Genomic DNA, 18295 nt, shown 5'->3' with positions numbered 1-18295 from the left:
GTGTCTTTTTTGCGTTCGGTGGTGGGGTTCTAGCGAATATGGAGAGTTTGCGATTCAACCTATTTAAATAGCTATTCAAAAGCGTCGCGCAACGATTGCCCATATTTTGGCCGTTTTTGGTTCCTCGAAATGGAGATCCTCATAGTTTTCTCTCGTATTTCTTTTCCTTTCTCCTCCTACTTTTTATTCTAATTTTTTTACTTAATTTCTGTTTTTTCTTTTATTTTTTTCTTATTGTTTTCCTCTTTTATCTTTTTTCTTTTTTTTATCCCCCCCCCCCCCATTTTCTTCATACTGTTCATTTCTCCTCCACTTTTTTCTGATGACGTTCCTTCTGTTATTCCCTCTCTTTTCCAAATTTTGATTTTTCACAAGTTTTTTCTTCCTATACTGATTCCTCTCACGCCGCGCCGATAACAATCCCAACTGGAGTATACGAATCATTTTCATGTTTCTGGAGGAGGATAGTATGGGTTACATTTTGCAATTTGGAACTATAAATTCTGACTCTCTAGGAAAAACACTTATGTGCATAGGGAAACTAATGGCATATACGTTGCTTTTAAACTAGGCTAGAATTTATAGTTCCAAATTGCAAAATGTAGTCGATATGTGTGGCCGTTGTGGTGTTCGAGTCTCCAACATTGCTTTTTTGCTTAGTTATCGAAAAGTTTCGAGTCCCGCTCTACCTCATCAGTGAATCCTCGGGGCACCACAAGACCATCAAAGTCGAATTTCTTGCGGCCAATCACACGGAAAACCCACTTCCCCGAGCCTTCTCGTCAAATCCCTGGTAAAAAATTATTTTCCTTTACTACATATTTTTTTCCATCAACTAAAATGAGAATAATCCATATAGAGTGTGCAAACATTTTAAAATCATGAGTTTAAAAACGCTGACTCCACGAGATTAAATATTAGAGCCTAACACAAAGCGGAGCAGCGGCGCACCGGCGCCTACAAACCTAACAGGGATACTTCACGCATTGCGCAATGCGTGAAGTATCCCTGTTAGGTTTGAAGGCGCCAATGCGCGTTCCGCGCTCTCTGCCCGCCCGCCGCGCCGCACCGCTGCGTACCACGGCGCTTATGGCAACTATTACACACCAGAGGTATTGCACAGTATCATACGAAATTGAAGGCGCTCCAACATTTTAGGAATGGCGGGCATCCTTCAAAATTACGGAGCTTTACTTGCAAAATAAATCAAGATACTACGGCCCAAAAAGAGAGCAGTATTCCAAAAACTCACTAAGTCCTAGCATCCGTAATTACTAACGTTTAGCATACACTATATCGCCAGGCTGTTGCTTAATCGCCATCGGCTATAAAAGGCTGTAAGAAATTGTGTTGCCGGCTATAGGAGCTATTGGAAATCTTACAGCCGGCTGTAGGTCTATGGTATTTTGGAACACAGATTCCACTGCCAATTTTTACCAGGGATTAGCGATCTGGTAGGTATTTTGTGGAAGGGATCTCTATCCCCCATTTTTAGGGGTCAGCATCTCGGACAGGATTGGGTTTTCTCCATACTTTACAGAATAATTTAAAGTTAAGCCGGGAACCTTGACTTCTAAAATCAGGATCTCCCCCCCCCCCCGCTTTTAGCCTTTTCCCAAGAGGGGCTGGGAGCCTTTGGGGCTAGGATTCGTTGAAGTCAAATCCCTATTCGTTATCGCGGTCAACGACCTCTACTGACTTGAAATAACCGAGGCTCGGTACGGGTGGTGCGGATAACCGTGTATATTACTTTTGACCTCTTTTTTTTCCTCTTTTTCCCCTCTTTTTTTCCTCTTTTTTCCTTCTTTTTCCCCTCTTTTTTTCCTCTTTTTTCATTTTTTCATTTTTTCATTTTTTATACAGCCCACCGTTCTAGGGAAAATCTGAAAAGCACTCGCAACTCGAACTTCATTCGATACGAACCATCACTCGTTGCCTCTCGCCTGATGAGTACTTTCCATGTGCGTCATCGTGCTGGTAAAAAAAACAACACTACAATACCGAGAACTTATGGTAGTCATTTGAAATTTGCGTCTCCACATCTTTTAATAGAGGAAAAACGGCATCCCCTTTGTTCAAGACTCTACCGCAGGCGACGTGTTCACCATTTGTGCTTCATCCTTTGAATACTCTTCGACTCCAGCTAAGCTTCACCAGTTCACCGACACGTCGGAACTCTGCTTGCCCCTGTCCGCGGTCATGCCTCGAATCGCAGCGAGTTTACTGCTTTTCGCGATCGTTATTTCCGTGATTTTCAGTGAAATCGAGGGTCCTGGTAGCCCTAGGTCATCGCACCCCGGCCGCCAAAGCAGATCGCGATCGCGCAGCCCCAATCGCTTTCAAAACTTTGTTGCCTCGGTTCGTCGTTCGATCAGTCCATCGCGAGGAAACGGAAACGGCCAAGCTAGTTCTTCTAGGGGTAGGGCACCATCAGGGCCACCGCCACCTCCCGACCAAGGCCCCTTCCTCCCGTCAGCCACAACCATCGTCCTTGCCCGCAAAGGAGAGGGACTCGAGCTATATCAAGAGTTCCTGGCGAAGAGAGCGCAAGAAGGAAACATGCCAGCATCGGTAAAGATTCGTTTCCTCTCTTCTCTGACCTAAATCGATGGGTAAAATGCGAAACCATGTATCTCAATTCGTCGCTCCTCTGGCGTGAGGGCGTATCTCTTTTTCCACGTGGAACCTATTTTACATTTGAATCCATCCCTAGTAGCAGAACCATAGAAGGAAAAGATACATATTATGCACGAAAGTTAATTTTTTTTTATATAATGCATGCAAACAAAAGTGTTAAAAGTGAACATTTTTATGTAACCATTATATAAAAAAATGTCATAATTTTCGTGAGTTTTTCGCAAGCATACTAAAAATTCTTCTAATTCGCGAAAAGCTCGCGAAAGTGATGACCTATTTTTTTATTTAATAGTTACATAAAAATGTTCACTTTTAACACTTTCGTATGCATGCGTTATATAAAAGAATAAAACATTTGTGTATAAAAATAAAGTGCCTTATCTAGCTTTTATCATTTTTCATATATTACGGTCAGGTCTGAACTTTGATTTTTTTTTTACATAAGCGTTACACGTTTTTTATATAAAACAATAATTTAGATAACAGATATGTTTTTTTTTATACTTTTTTTTAGAAAAACAAAAATTTGTTTTGCTTCTAGGGATGCTTTCTGAGGCTCATACGGAAATCGAGATACGTCCTTACGTCAGAGGATCGACGAATCCTGCCGTGCTAAAGGACAAACGCCGTATGAACATCGGAGAACTGCCAAATTTCCCCGCTTAAAATATTAATTTTTGAGCAAAATAATGAATATTTATACTTGAAATTTTCTGATACTCGAGATCACATTGCGGAGAAAATTCTCTGCAAAATTGGACGCAAAAAGTTTTCCCGAAAATTCCTATTTTACCCAAATAAATTTGGCAACGCACTAAGGTTCATACGGCGTTCTTCCTTAGTATGGCAGCAGTGCCGTGTTCCGAAATTCTGCACCTATTTTACTTTTTCGGGGAGAAACAAGTCAACTATGTAGCTTGACATTTCTACGGAATATTCTGCTAATAGAGAAGAAAAAATAAGGAAATTTTCAAGACACTGAGTTGTCTAGTTTTCTAATGAAAATCTAAAGTATGACGGGAAGTCTGTAAGGTCGCAAACGGAGATACGTGGTTTCGTGCTTTTGCTATATAGAAATGAACCTAGAAATGTGTGTAGACTAGACTACCGTGCTAAGGGAAAACGCCGTATGAACCTCCAGGCAAACTAGGAACTTTCTAAATATTTACCCTCCAATTTCTCGAGGAATTTCACCCGCAATTTGATCTGAAATATTTGGGAATCTCAAAAGAAACTACTGATAACTTTTCTCTAAAATAAATATGTTGTTGTGGAAAATGTGGCATCACTCAAATGTTCATGCGGCGTTTTTACTCAGCACGACAAGAAATCGGGGTAACCGTAATTTAAAATAAACCCTTTGACCAATATTTTCACTTTTTCCAGCCATTTTATGATTTTCTAGGCAAAACACTGCTTTGCTAGGAAGAATCGTGAAATTCTCGCTTGCTGAAAAAATAATTTTAAAAAAATTGAAAAAATGGACTATCTATCCCTGGGGTTGTTGTATAAGATATTATTGGAGCTGGTTAGTCCGTTTTTTTGATCAGTCATGCTATTTGAAGTGCGCGAAAACTCGTTTAAAAGCAAAACATTGGAGAGTTCTCGGAAAATCGGAAACTTCGAAAATTCTAAGCTCAGAGCACCCAAATGCTGATACACATAATGAAACCTTAAAAAAAAAAAAAAAAAAAAAAAAAAAAAAAAAAAAAAAAAAAAAAAAAAAAAAAAAAAAACTGATCAAAATAAAATAAAATCTGACTGGCCATCGCAGCATTGCAAATATTTATATATGATTTTGAACGATCAGGATGAACGGAAATTATATTTTCGGCTGTACAAGTGCCCACATTTGTTACAGTTTATATACCTTACCTGCCTGCACTAGAGTGCTTCAAAATAGGATAGGTATTATATTGCCACGTATCAATTTTTTAGTACAGGAAATCTGTGTGGTTCTCTAATTATGATTGCGCCATATTTTTCTGTTCATAGAGCCCCCTCCCCCTTCCCGTGCTCATTTAGTTCGGGACCACATATTGTGAATTGATTTAATGAGCCATGTACCTATAGTAGCTGCAGCAGAGCACTGCATGTAAATAACTTAATTTACAAAGGGAGAATATGGTTTTTCAGGGAACACATGAATGATATTCAGTGGCAGATATCAGATTCAAAGTGGCAGCAGAGTTCTGCGAAGGGAAGTTTTTTATGTTCAATATTTCCAACATCTGAAATAAGTTTTCGACAAGTTATGACGACTATTTCGCCCAAAAATCTAGCTTTTCCGGCGAATATCATTCATTAGTTCCCTGAAAGAAACATATTCTCCCTTTGTAGATTAAGTTATTTACATGCAGCGCTCTGCTGCAGCTACTATAGGTACATGGCTCATTTAATTTTGATTTCCAAAGTCCGTGACGTACTCTACATTCATTTTCGACGAAAACGTGATTAAAGCCACTTCTCTGAACAGCTGAATGCTTGCAATTTGAGTAGAGAGCATGAGGGACGTTTGGGCTAGGAAGTAATAGCAGGTAAGGACGAAAAAAAAATAAATTGAAAAATCTGAAAGTTACAGGCAATCATTAATGCCAAGTAGTGCTGTAACAAATCTTCACTTTTCCATAATATTTGAACCCTTATGAAATATCCTATTTTTATCGCACAACTAGTCAACCGATCCCCTCCATCACTCTGAGAGCTTTTTTTTAAGCTTCGGAGTTGATTACAGTTTGAACCAGACGGGTGTGTGCCATCGTGGTTCGAATCGCAAATGTGTGGTACGCAAGAGCTTTAGCATCAGTGGGTATACCTCTGCGGGCTATTTATTGACATAAATAGACAAAGAGGACGACAGGAAAATGGAGCGTTCCTATCAGCTGAAACCGTGGTCGTTGGAGGGGGCAGGGCCGGATTAAGGGGGTGGCCACATGGGCCGCGGCCCATGGCGGCAAATCTATACGGGGCGACAAATTTTGCAATTTTTTTAAATGAAGGTATTAAAAAAATTCGGATTGAGAAAAAACAATTACAAACGAGAAAAGACGACAAAATCTCTAATTTCCTGAGAGTATAGTAATTTCTACTTTTGTCGTCTTTCAGTGATACAAGAGACAGCACCTTTAATTAGTCGAGTTAAGAGAGAAACCAAACACGCACTTTGGCCTGGAACGGCACGACTTACCTAGAGAGAAATGATGACGAGGACTTGAAATGAAAAGGAGAAGCCCTCGGCGCGGCTATCGGCATGTAACACATATTAGCGCCTACAAGACTGCACGAATACTTCACGCATTGCATCAAACACAGTGCGGTCATTGCGATCAGCGTGAGACGCATAGCGCCTACAAGACTGCGTGAATACTTCACGCATTGCGTCAAACACAGTGTGGTCTGCGAGGCGCGGCGGCGGAAGTTAAAATCATTAATCCACATTTATGTTTGTTCTTTCATAATTTTTTCGTTCAATTCTTATGAATGGAAGACCTTGTCCACACAGAGATAGGTTTACGAAACTTAACTTTCGCGCAAAGTTCCGTGAACTTTTGCTAGTAGTGTTGACAGGGCTTTCCCAAAAAATGTGTTCAACACCAGTAAACGCGTCTTATGCACTCCTCCCCCGCTGGCACGTTCATTTAATGGTTTTCATTGATGTTTCAAAACGAATGAGAAGGGGGCGGCAAAATACTAGCGGCCCATGGGCGGCAAGTAGGTAAATCCGGCCCTGGGAGGGGGGGATGATGGACTAACCAAGGGTGCCATTTATGGGGGGTCACTCATGGGTTGCCGTTAAGTATTGTTACTTCATTCATAGAGAAGAAAAGGAGGTGTTTGCATCTTGAGGATTGTTTACCCCGTGACGTAGGTCGGTACAACCTGGCCAGCAAAATCCGGAATTCGAAGTATGAAAAATGGACCATAACGTCCGATTTTTTTGCTTAAATCAACTCATGATCTAATTTCAAGCACTTTATGTCGAATGACTTTTTTCCATAAACTACACCATTTCCAAGAAAATCGATGATAAAACTCGTCCGTACCAACCTACGTCATCAGAAAAATCCAAGATCTCCGAGATGCAAACACCTCCTTTTTTAGTGTATTTTCCGAAGAAAATAGGTACACAATTGCATTCTCCCATGATGTCGGACCCAGACCCGAGACCTTGTGAAGAGCACCGATCACGGGTCGTAGATCACGAAAATATATGCCATTCAAATTCATGTGTATATATAAGTTAGTTAGTTATTATAATTTTGAGACATTCAGCGACTCAGGCTATAACGTCTTTACAGGTAATTTTGAAAATAGGAGTATAAACGAAAATTTAGATTTTTAAATTGAGTGTAAGTATGTATGTATATATGTATGTATGTATATATGTATGTATGTATTTCCGCCTTTTAAAGATTTTTAGATTTTTGAGTAGTTTATATCTTTCTTACGTTGAAAGATATTTTGACCAACTTTTTTGCATTTAGTAGAGACTCATTAGAACTACTATTCCGCGAAAAAAAATTGAAATTTGAGGAAATAGATTTTGAGGGGTGGGGCTCGAAAGTGGGGGAGGTTAAATCTTGTCCACTCGATAACTCGAGCGAAAATGAATATTTTGAGCTGAAATTTTTATGGTTGGTAGTTCTCCTCTAGGACTGGTTTTCTCTATGGTATTACTTACTTCCTTCGTTCGTTGAAATCACCCGCTTCCATCTACAGGATTTCCATTCCCTTTTTGACTCCTTAGTCTATCGCTTTATCTATCAATTTTAATAATCAGCCCGTTAGATCACTGGATCACACCCCTACAAAAGCGACAGGAAATCACGTGAAGGTGCAGTCATGGTTCCATAGTTACACTATTCCCAAGTAGCAGTGATCGCGATAAATAGCGATTTTATCGGTTGGTTATCGCGACTATATCGTTGGCAATATATCGAGATACTATCACATGAAAAATTGCGATATATGGCGATTAAATCGCTACCCATCGTAATTTTTGGTTCCATAAAATCGTGATCAATTTTCATCGATAAAATCGAGATAAAATCGCCATTTATCGCGATTTTTATTTCGAAAATATCGCGATAAATTGTCGGGCGATAAAAACGCGGCTTTATCGCGATAAAATCGAAGATAATCGCTCAGCTGTTGATGATCCTGGCTATTTGGACTGAATTTTGCAATTTGGACCTATAAATTCCGGCCCGGTGTAAAAACAACGTATGTACCATTAGTTTCCCTATGCACATAAGTGTTTTTTCAGATGAGCCAGAATTTATAGGTCCGAATGGACCACTAGACAAGGTACGAATTTAAGCAATCTGATACATGTTTCTTAACCAGAATTTCACGTAGAACACGATTCGATTCGCACTGATTTCGCACTGATTACGAGGAATTTGAACTGCCCGCTCACAAGAAACTCAAAGCTCTACGTGAGTCAAATCGCGCACTACAACGGTTTCAGCGATCTTCTCAATCGAGCAATGTTCATTTTCCACCATGTGTTGTTCAAACTATTGGTAATTTGCTGTAGCTGAGCCAAAGTGTCAAGATTGAAGTTGAAGATTTTTACATCGCAGAGACTGTCATGATAAACATTTAGCTCGCGATGTGAATCACGTAGAGCATTGAGTTTTCATGAGCGGGTGGTTTGAATTCACGCATCAAGAATCATTAAATATCTTCGTCAGGAGTTGATTTTGGAATTTTCGTTGTGCGTATCGTGTTCTACGTGAAATTTTGGTTGAGAAACATGTATCAGAATGCTGAAATTCGTACCTTGTCTAGTGGTTCATTGCAAAATGCAGTCCATTGCATCGCCGATAAAATCGCAATTCATAGCGATTTTTCCGTTGAGAAATGCTACTTGGGTTGTTCTGTTCCGATTGCAGGTGACGGTATTCCAAGCGATGAAGGATTCTCTGCTCCGAATGGCAGACAGTGACACTTGTAGCTGGGATCCAAACGCTGGTGAGACCAACTGTAGAAACGCACTCGATGAACTTCGAAAGATCCATCAAAGCTGGCGCGGTCCGTGTGGCCAGGCACTCGCGAGCGTTTGTCACAACTGGATTGGGCGCGGGGGCGGACCTCGGCTCGGCCCCACTTGCTCCCTCTTCATGCAGACCAAACCTCGAAAGAGAAACGGCAAAGTAGAAGGAATTGTGCACCCCTTGCGAGACTGTGTCAAAGCGTTATCACCCGCAGAATATGGGGACAGTCTGAGACAGGCGGATAGTTGGCTGAATTTTCCGTGACTTGTGAAACCTGGTTGAGTCATCTACGATCAGCGGGCTGATTATTGAAATTGATAGACAAAGCGATAGACAAAGAAGGCATAGAAAGTATGGAACGATCCTATTGGTTGAAATATGTTGTTCCTACAAACTGAAGGAGAAAATAATGGACTAGGTAACTGTCGGGTTTCTCGTGGATTGCCCTTAGTTAGTCTATTATCTATTGCTTTAGTCCATTGCAACCACCCGCTTCCACCAATAGGATCCCTCCATATCCTTTTTGTCACCTTTGTCTATAGCTGTGTCTATCAATTTCAATAATCGTCCTGCAGATAGGGATGCGGATTTACAATCGGTCCGACCAAAAACTCTGTCTACTGACCAGAAAAATCGACCAAATCTCATCGATTCTTCACCCCGATGTATCGGCCAAATCAATTTTCTCCTCAAATTGACGTAGTTTAGCGATTTTTTTATCATTTCCGTTGATTAAATTACATTTTATTTTTGCAATATTCTTATTTTTTCAGAATCTTCTTGGCTCAATAATATCATATTTTTTATGTTCTATCTGAAATGATATACACATTAAGAATGCGACTGTAACTTTATATTTTATGAGGAAATTCTGATTCCTTTCAAAAACTTCTGTAATATCTTTTTAAATTTTCCAGGGCACAATTAAAGCAGCTTTTCCGTGGTTTTAGTGACCGACGACATTATTTCAAGACCTTGGGTCAGTTTTAAAGTTGTATCACACCATAACAATAGTGTTAGACGTTGAAGTGTACAGATCTCCAGTTCTTCCCGATGACAGCTAGCTCAGAGTGTCTAATTTTTCAATCTAAACGTTAGGCACCAACTGATAGCAAGATCACCCGCTGGCGATACCACTATTCGAACTTGAAGGAACCCGTGTTGCCTACATCTCTAATTGAAGGCGGTTCTACAAGCTACTCTTCAGTTAGCTCTCATGACTCTCTAATGCTTAAAATATCTAATGTATGTTTTATACATTTGGGATTTTCGTGACTATTCCCAACAATAAACTTTCATCATCAAATGATTTTGAAAGAAAGAATTATCTGTGGAATCAGAGGGAAAATACCTGTATGTCACGCTTTTAAACTATTTAATTTTCGAAAATGTAGGCCCCGACCCACGTTAAAATATCTTGATTTAACCCTATCCGGAGGTCTTTCTTCCGTGTATTTGTTTTTATCATTGTATTCTATTATTATTTTCTTTTATTCTCTGCTTCTTCCCGCACCCTTTATTGTAAAACACATCCTTATGCTAATTTTTCCAAAGGTGTAAATGGCCTCCGATGTTAAAGCATCTCGTAAGAATAAACTCATTCCACTACTACCGCCACCCCCAACTCCCCATAACTGGCATGCGATATATTCCATCGATTAGGTCAAAAACCCGGCAGGAAAAAACCTCGCATTCGATACAATTATCGATTTCTACATCGAATGCGAGGCTTTTTCCAAGCAAGATTCTGCTTTCATTTCCCCACACGATGCCAATGTTTTGGTTCAGAATGATTTTATAGGCTCATGCCCTGGGGCTAGCGTTCATTCTTTGGCTTACCATCCAAAATCTGCCGAGATTTTTGACCTAATCGATGCGATATATCGCATGCCAGTTCGACCACGTCAGATAGCTCGACGAATCACCTTAAGGCCAGGCCCAACGGCTTTGCCCCTACGCGCGCGCGCGCGCCGCTCGCCGCTTGTGCCGAGAGAGCAGCTCGTCGATGCGAACCTGCTCGTCCAATAGGTGGCACAACACATCAATATCCACCGAAGATCAGCAATGCTTCGAAATAAACCTCCTTTGCAAAATATAGCCTGAAAAATACATGGGTTCAGGTAGCAAACTGCGAATCCAATTTTAAGTAGTATATCGACGGTGTAAGTCGGCAATCACATAACTCGTTTGCGGTGTCTGAAAATCTCCGCCTATACCTATATCATTATTTTAAAGGAGAAAAAAATTGACATTATTTCATGAAGTTTTTGCAGAATTTTCTTCGCATAGAGAAGAAAAATCATGACAGTTTTAAAGAATTGCCATTGAGTAGTTTCCCGTTTAAAAAATAAAGTATGGCAGGAAGTCTGCGACGTCGCAAACCGAGTTATGTGATTGCCGACTTACACCGTCGATATAGGTATCGGCTAAAGCAAATTGACCTAAACCAAACAATCTATACAGTTCGTTGCGGCTTATGGGAGTTATGGGTTCGACATGAGGAGAATAAAAATCGAGGTTAGGAGTAGGGGCTATCCATAACACACGTAGTGCTGAAAATATATTTTTTACTCCCCTCTCTACCCTCCGTAATGAACCCGCAATACAGGTCTGCATCCCCAAGAAAACTAAAAAAATACGTAACGCCCTGTTCGACCTTTTTTCGATCAAATCGGTGCTTTAGAATGAATTTTGGACCTCAATCAATTTTTCATCTTAAAGAACGTAACTTTATTTCAATGTTGCCGAATGTCTCCTCACATAATGCATTTTTACTAGAAAAATCATGCAGTTTTCTAATCGAAAATTTCTCTGATTTCTCCTCTGATCTCATGCAAAAATGAGAAAAATGATTGACACAAATTGCACAGGTACACTCATGTCAAAAATGTAAGTGTTTGTGTCAATTATTTTGCAACCTTGAGATGGAGTTACGTTCCCTCGTCCGGAGAACGAGGATTTCTGCATTTTTCTCTGCATTTTTCTACATTTTTTTTCTCTGCTCATTGGCAATGAAAATCAATTTTTTCGAATCGACATCCAGGAAACTCGATTTTTATCCATTAGGGACGGTCCCTAAGTTACGTAACGCAGTTTTCGGCATTTTCGACTTCCCTCCCTCCCTTGTAACGCTCTTGTGACGTAGGTCCCTATCCTTTACATACATATGAGTCGCTCTCACAGCGCTCTCTGGCGCTCTGCGACGCCTGATCGCCACAAAACCCGGTCCTCCCACTAGTCATCATGAAGTTGACACGCCCTCATCTCATCCAAAAACCCCTGTCGCCACCCTTTCACCAGGCGTCCCCTTCGTCTCCTCCCAGGAGGAACCCAATCAAGCATCTATTTTGGCAGCCTCTCTTCAGTCATCCTATTGACGTGACCATACCAGAAGACAAGCTGTTTGGTCATTACGTCGACCACGATGTCATTTTCGACTTCCATTATCTGACGCACTTCGTCGTTATGGACCCGATCCCTGTTGCGTAGGTCCCTATCCTTTAACAAGTTAAAACAAAATGCCGTAACGCTCCCGGCCCCCCTCCTCACTAGAGCGTTACGTAATTGTGGGACGGCCTCTAGGTCTAATCGGTTACTATCGATTTTTCGACCCAAGCAATTTTTCAAAAAGCTTTGATTGAAGCCTTTGTTGCGTAGGTCCCTATCCTTTAACACATCCATTAGGGACCGTCCCTAAGTTACGTAACGCAGTTCTCGGCATTTTCGACCCCCCTCCCTCGCGACACTTTTGTGACGTAAGTCCCTATCCTTTAACAAGTTAAAAAAAAATGGCGTAACGCTCACCTCGTCGACCCCCCTCCCCACTAGAGCGTTACGTAATTTAGGGAGAGCCTCTAAGTCTATTCGGTTATTATCGATTTTTCGACCACAACGAATTTTTTTAAAAATCCATTTTTTTCCAAAAAAAGTTTTTAAAAATCTATTTTTCTCAAAAAAAAGTTCACAAAAATCTGTTTTTCCAAAAAAAATAGTTTTTAAAAATCTGTTTTTTCCCAAAAAAAAGTTCACAAAAACCTGTTTTTTCCAAAAAAAAAAAAAAAGTTTTTAAAAATCTGTCTTTTTCACAAGAAATTTTCAAAAAATCTGTCCCCCCCCCCCCCCGAAATAAAAAAAAAATTATAAGAAATATCTATTTTTTCCAAAATAATACAAATAATTCTCGCAAAATAATTCGATCTTTGCCGAAATTCCGGATCCGTGGGTCCGGCGCGAGGCGGATGGCGCGACAACGCTGCTGGGCGGCTGCGCGGTGGCCGGTGCGTGACGCTCGCTCGCGGTGCCAGGTGCGGTCGCCAGGGCCCGATCCCCGAGGTCGCGTGGCGCGCCGACACCCACCAGCGCAGCGCCGCAGTCGCCCGCCCCACGCTCCAACCGCCCCTTGGACGCTTTCCCGCGCTCCGTGCCGCGCGAGTCCCGTCGTACCCGCCGTCCGTCCAGTGTGCGTGTTGTGTCTCCGCCGTCCAGACCCGTCCCCGACCCCACTCCGCGACCCGACAACGGTAAGACGCACACAACTCTATCAACCACCTCTCCATCTCTACAAAGCGAACAGCGGACCGATAATTGAAACTGATAGACAAAGCGATAGACAAAAGAGACTTAGGAAGTATAGAGCGATCCTATTGGTTGACATGATTGGATCTTATAGACTAAGGAAGAGAATGATGGACTAACTGTCAGGTTTCTCGTGGGTTGCCGTTAGTTAGTCCATTACCTACCTGCTATGTCCATTGCCACCATCCGCTTCCACCAATAGGATCCCTCTATATCCCTTTTGTCATCTTTGTCTATAGCTTTGTCTATCAGTTTCAATAATCGGCCCGCTGAATCTATTATTTCAGCGAAATCGATAGACAAAGCGATAGACAAGGAAGACGAATCACAAATACGGGGATCCATTCTGCCGTGCTAAGGAAAAACGCCGTATGAGCATTCAGGCGTTGCCATTTTGCCTCCTATAAAATTTCCTAGGGAAATTCTAAATAGTTTTCCTCCAATTTTCCAGACAATTTTGTTCACAATTTAATCTGAAATGTCTGAAAATTTCAAGGAAGAATATGCACAACTTTCTTCAAAAACACACGTTTTATTCGGGGAGATTTGCAACTCTCGAATGTTTTTACGGCGTTCTTCCTTAGCACGGCATTATTGGCAGGGCCGGATTTACCAATAGGCTACATAGGCTATAGCCTAGGGCGCAACATTTTGAGGGGCGCAAAATTTTTGAGAATTTATTCAAAACCCTGATAAAAATTGGAGATAAGCGCTGCGTTCCAAAATACCATAGGAATTCTTATAGCCGGCTAAAGAAGGCAACAGAAAATCATATATCTGGCTGTAGAATGCGGAGAAAATCATACGGCCGGGCTATACGAAGCGATAAAAAATTATACAGGCGGGCTATAGTTCCTATAGTCGGGCTTTACACTTTATCGCCTGGCTGTTGCTTTTTCGCCATCGATTATAAAAGGCTACAAGAAATTGTGTAGAAATTCGTGTGCTTTGTAAATCCTTAAGTTTGTACGGAATCACCTTAATATTCACAAAACACACATTATATTTTCCTTTACTACATATTTTTTTTCATCAATTAAAATGAGAATAATCCATACAGAGTGTGCAAACATTTCAAAGTTATGAGTTGAAAAACGCTGACTCCACGAGCTTAAATATTAGAGCCTAACACAAAGCGGAGTGGCGGTGCACTGGCGCCTTCAAACCTAACATGGATACTTCACGCATTGCACAATGCGTGAAGTTTCCCTGTTAGGTTTGAAGGCGCCAATGCGCGTTTCGCGCTGGCTGCCCGCTCGCCGCGCCGCGCCGCAGCGTACCACGGCGCTTGAAGCAACTATTTCACACCAGAGGTATTGAACAGTATCATACAAAATTGCAGGCGCTCCAACATGTTAGGAATGGCAGGCATCCATCAAAAGTACGTAGCTTTCCTCGCAAAATAAATCAAGATACTACGGCTCAAAAAGAGAGCGGTAGTCCAAAAATTCACTAAGTCCTAGCATCCGTAATTAGTAACGTTTAGCATACACTTTATCGCCAGGCTGTCGCTTAGTCGCCATCGGCTATAAAAGGCTATAAGAAATTGTGTTGCCGGATATAGAAGCAATTGGAAATCTTACAGCCGGCCGTAAGTCTATGGTATTTTGGGACACAGATTCTACAAATTGTGGTTGACAAAGGTGTTTTTTTAAAGGTGAATTTGAACATTTTCCGGACTCCTAACATCCTTCTTCTGATCTGGAGGGGAGGGGCGTCTGGGAGACCACCCCCCCCCCCGCCCCCCACGAGAGCGCCTACTTTTAGGGGCGCCACCTTAAGTTTAGCCTAGGGCGCTAAAAATGTAAATCCGGCCCTGATTATTGGTGGAAGCGAGTGGTTGCAATGGGCAAAGAAGGTAAGAATAGACCAACTAACGGCAACTCACGAGAGACCCTGTTGGTCCATCATTTCCCCCCTTTGTCTATAAACAGCCACCCGTTTCGACCAATAGGATCGCTCCATGCTTCCTATGCCTTCATAGATCTGTCTATCAATTTCAATGATCAGCTCGCTGGCCTTGTCCACGCGAGCGCTGTTTGGGCGAATTAGTTTCACGAACTGAGGGTTCGAGGAACAATTGAGGGGCTTGGAAGACAAGGCGCATAATTGCAGTTTTTGAAAAAATTGAGATATTAATGGTTTCAAGTAAGACTAGTCTCCATGCACATTCTGTAAAACATTCACTACCTAATTCCAATTTTTAAGCATCAAAAAGTCAGTTTGAACTTTCTTTCGGTAATAAAGATCCGTGTAATTTCGAATCTTCAAACACGTATTTCTCGACCTAACAAGAACTGCAATCATGCGCCTTTTCCTCCAAGCCCCTCAATTGAGGGGCTTAAGAAGTGCGCGTAAGTGCAATTCCTACTATTTCGAGAAATACGTGATTGAAGATTCGAAATTGTACGGATCCTTATGCCGGAAAGAAAGGTCAAAGTGACTTTTTGATACTTAACAATTGGAATTTGGGAGCAAATTTTTCACAGAATGTACGTAAGGACTAGTTTCACTCGAAATCATTAATATCTCAATTTTTTCAAAAACTGCATTTATGCGCCTTGCCCCCTTCACTCGTGAGACATCCTCGGATCGCCTTTTTCTCTAAGTAGCGTGGATGTAAATTTTAATTGAACGGCCCCTTCTCGATGAATTATCTTCACTCATTCCAAAATATTCATAGAAAATTTGAAGAAGATACCTATTTAGTGATTTCAAAAGTTAGCATTATATTGCTTAGTACTACAGGACATAGGTCTGCACCCCCAAATAACGCGACGCCCATCCCCTCGAATTGGCATTTCGGATGAAATCTTGCATTCGTGCGTGGATTTTTCACCTCTCCTCTCTGAAAATCGGAAAATTGCAGCCTAACGCAATGTAGCGGTTGCCTCCTCCTATCAGTAACGCACCCCGTGAAACAGATTCAAACCCTCTCCGTAGGTCGTTACGTAATATATAAGCGGCTCATATTGAAGGAACACAGATAAAAAAGAATGTTTGTGGTTGACTTCCTTGTTACTTGCGATCTCCAGGAGATCTTATAACCGGCACTAGATTTCCATCGGTGTTCTAATCGGTGTGTTCGGTAGGTGACAGAACTTGTCAAATACGCGTCCGATACACAGAACTTGTAGAGTGACCTGAGCACTCTGAGAAAATTTGACCATTAAAAAGATTATTAATGGTCAAATTCGTACGTTTTCGGTACTTTGCCAACTTGAATTCAAAATTTGTGGAACGCAGATAACACTGATTCCTCGTTAATGAGTTGAATCAGGATATGTATTTATGTTTCTACCGTATGTAAAATTTTGATGAGGACCCATGTGAGCAGTGAACTCTTACCTCCTCAAGTAATCCATTACATCCTTAGCTTAGGGGCTGATCACATACTAACTATGCAGCAAGTCGTGAAACAAATAAAAATGAACCTAATCAGGAATCGTCAACCTGGTTTTTTTTTTTTTTTTTTTTTTTTTTTTTTTAAATTATTCACCTACTTATATAGCAATTGGAATATTTACAATATGATTGAAACTAGAAAGAGTCACAAGTAAGGACCACCGGTGACCTGGAATAAACAAAGTTTGCAACGTCGCAAAATCTGACGCGCCTCTCTAGATTTACGCTATTTACATCAGTGGCATGCCTTGCCTCATGGCGTGCTTTGCGATATATCGATTGATCTGTCATTTAAACCTATGGAAAAGGATCGATAAACAGGGTCGTTCGCAACGAACACTTTAGTAATCGATTCTTTACCACAGCTTCAAATGGAGAAATATCGATAATTAACGTCTCGCCGCTGATTTACATAAAACTCCCATAAAAGCATAGGTAGGTCTTGCGCGGTCAAGCTTAAACATAGAAAGTTCTTTCCCTCACGTGCAATATGCAGTGACAGAAGTTGCTAAGTAGATTATTCAGGGGCACTCACAATATAATTTGATACTCACGTATATGAAAGTTCCGGAGAGATGAATGGGTCTCCTAAACGAAACTGCGTTCATGCATAGTTTATTCCACGGCTCACATCTTCATTCAACGCAACAAAGATATCTGAACAATTTTCTTTGATACGTCACCATTCATTTACGTATATGTTTCTCCTATCTTCGGTTGCGTTGCTCACGTATCCCTCGAGTCAAAATTACAAATAAGAGAAACGGAAAAAAACACAATATGAAAATAGAGCCAGGGGAAGATGCGCATCGACAACGGCGCAGAGATACAACTATTCGTACATGATGGACGTCCGTGTTGCGTCTGAAAAATTGAAGGCGCGATGGCGCGAGGCGTGAACTCGCAATCCTCTGCTCTATGCTGCCTATAAAGTATTGCTCTGATCTGGGAGAAAAGTTAAAATAAGGCCCGATTACTGCCGTGCAACGCAAAAACGCCGTAAACGTCATTTTAATTTTTTTGGAAACAATGTATTATATCAGAAAAACTTGTGTACCTGGGGACAATGTTTTTACAAAATTCTTCTTCAAATAATATCAAGAACTTAACCTGAAATTTAGGGTGCATGGGTAAAACAGTTTTTATTTTATAGAGTGTTAAGTTCCAAAAAACGCGGAAAAATCTTGATGGATATACGGCGTTCTTGCTTAGCACGGCAGATTACGTCTCTTCTAGAGTCTGCAACGTCGTAAACCGAGATACATCTTTGAGAGCTTAAAGTTAAATTTCAACTATGACAGTGTAGCGCTAACTCATTGACATATCGGTGCTTGCCCTTTTTCAAAACGTTTCTCTTTTCCAAGAATGTCAGTTAATATGTCACAGTGTGAACGCTCTGTGAAAGTGAGTGGCGTTTTTATCCCAGTCGACACGAACACGAGCACTGCAATTTTTTTTTTTTTTTTTTTTTTTTTTTTTTTTTTTTTTTTTTTTTTTTTTTTTATATATTTTTTTATTTATTTTTTTTTTCACTCGAAACGTCCCGCTCGCGTAGCGTTTTGAAAGTTTTAGTCTTGTTTCCCATGTTTCTAGTTTTTCCTCTACCTTGTCTACCTAATCACGCAAAGAGGAATCGGCGAGACAAAGTCAAGGCCCTCTTGACCCCGAATTGGGTATCG

At 41.0% G+C, this 18295-nt stretch overlaps 2 protein-coding genes across 2 annotated transcripts in view; both read left to right on the top strand.

Moving 5' to 3' along the window:
• On the top strand, window positions 1–10847 carry LOC140223951 (uncharacterized). The gene is made up of 2 exons (XM_072296476.1): window positions 1–2571; window positions 8535–10847. The coding sequence occupies exons 1-2, from the start codon at window positions 2200–2202 to the stop codon at window positions 8898–8900; spliced, it is 738 nt and encodes a 245-aa protein (XP_072152577.1). The 5' UTR covers window positions 1–2199; the 3' UTR covers window positions 8901–10847.
• Window positions 10848–13017: 2170 nt separating this feature from the next.
• The window catches only part of LOC109035878 (endoplasmic reticulum aminopeptidase 1), a 43144-nt gene continuing 37866 nt past the window's right edge, over window positions 13018–18295 (top strand). The window contains exon 1 of the mRNA XM_019049724.2: window positions 13018–13156. The gene's annotated coding sequence lies outside the window, so the exon portion shown is untranslated. The remainder of the gene's footprint in view (window positions 13157–18295) is intronic.

This window comes from Bemisia tabaci, chromosome 2, assembly GCF_918797505.1.
Source record: "Bemisia tabaci chromosome 2, PGI_BMITA_v3".
NCBI classification, from domain to species: Eukaryota; Metazoa; Arthropoda; class Insecta; order Hemiptera; family Aleyrodidae; genus Bemisia; species Bemisia tabaci.
Note: the sequence above shows the minus strand (reverse complement) of the source record. Positions and strands in the feature narration are given on the sequence as shown.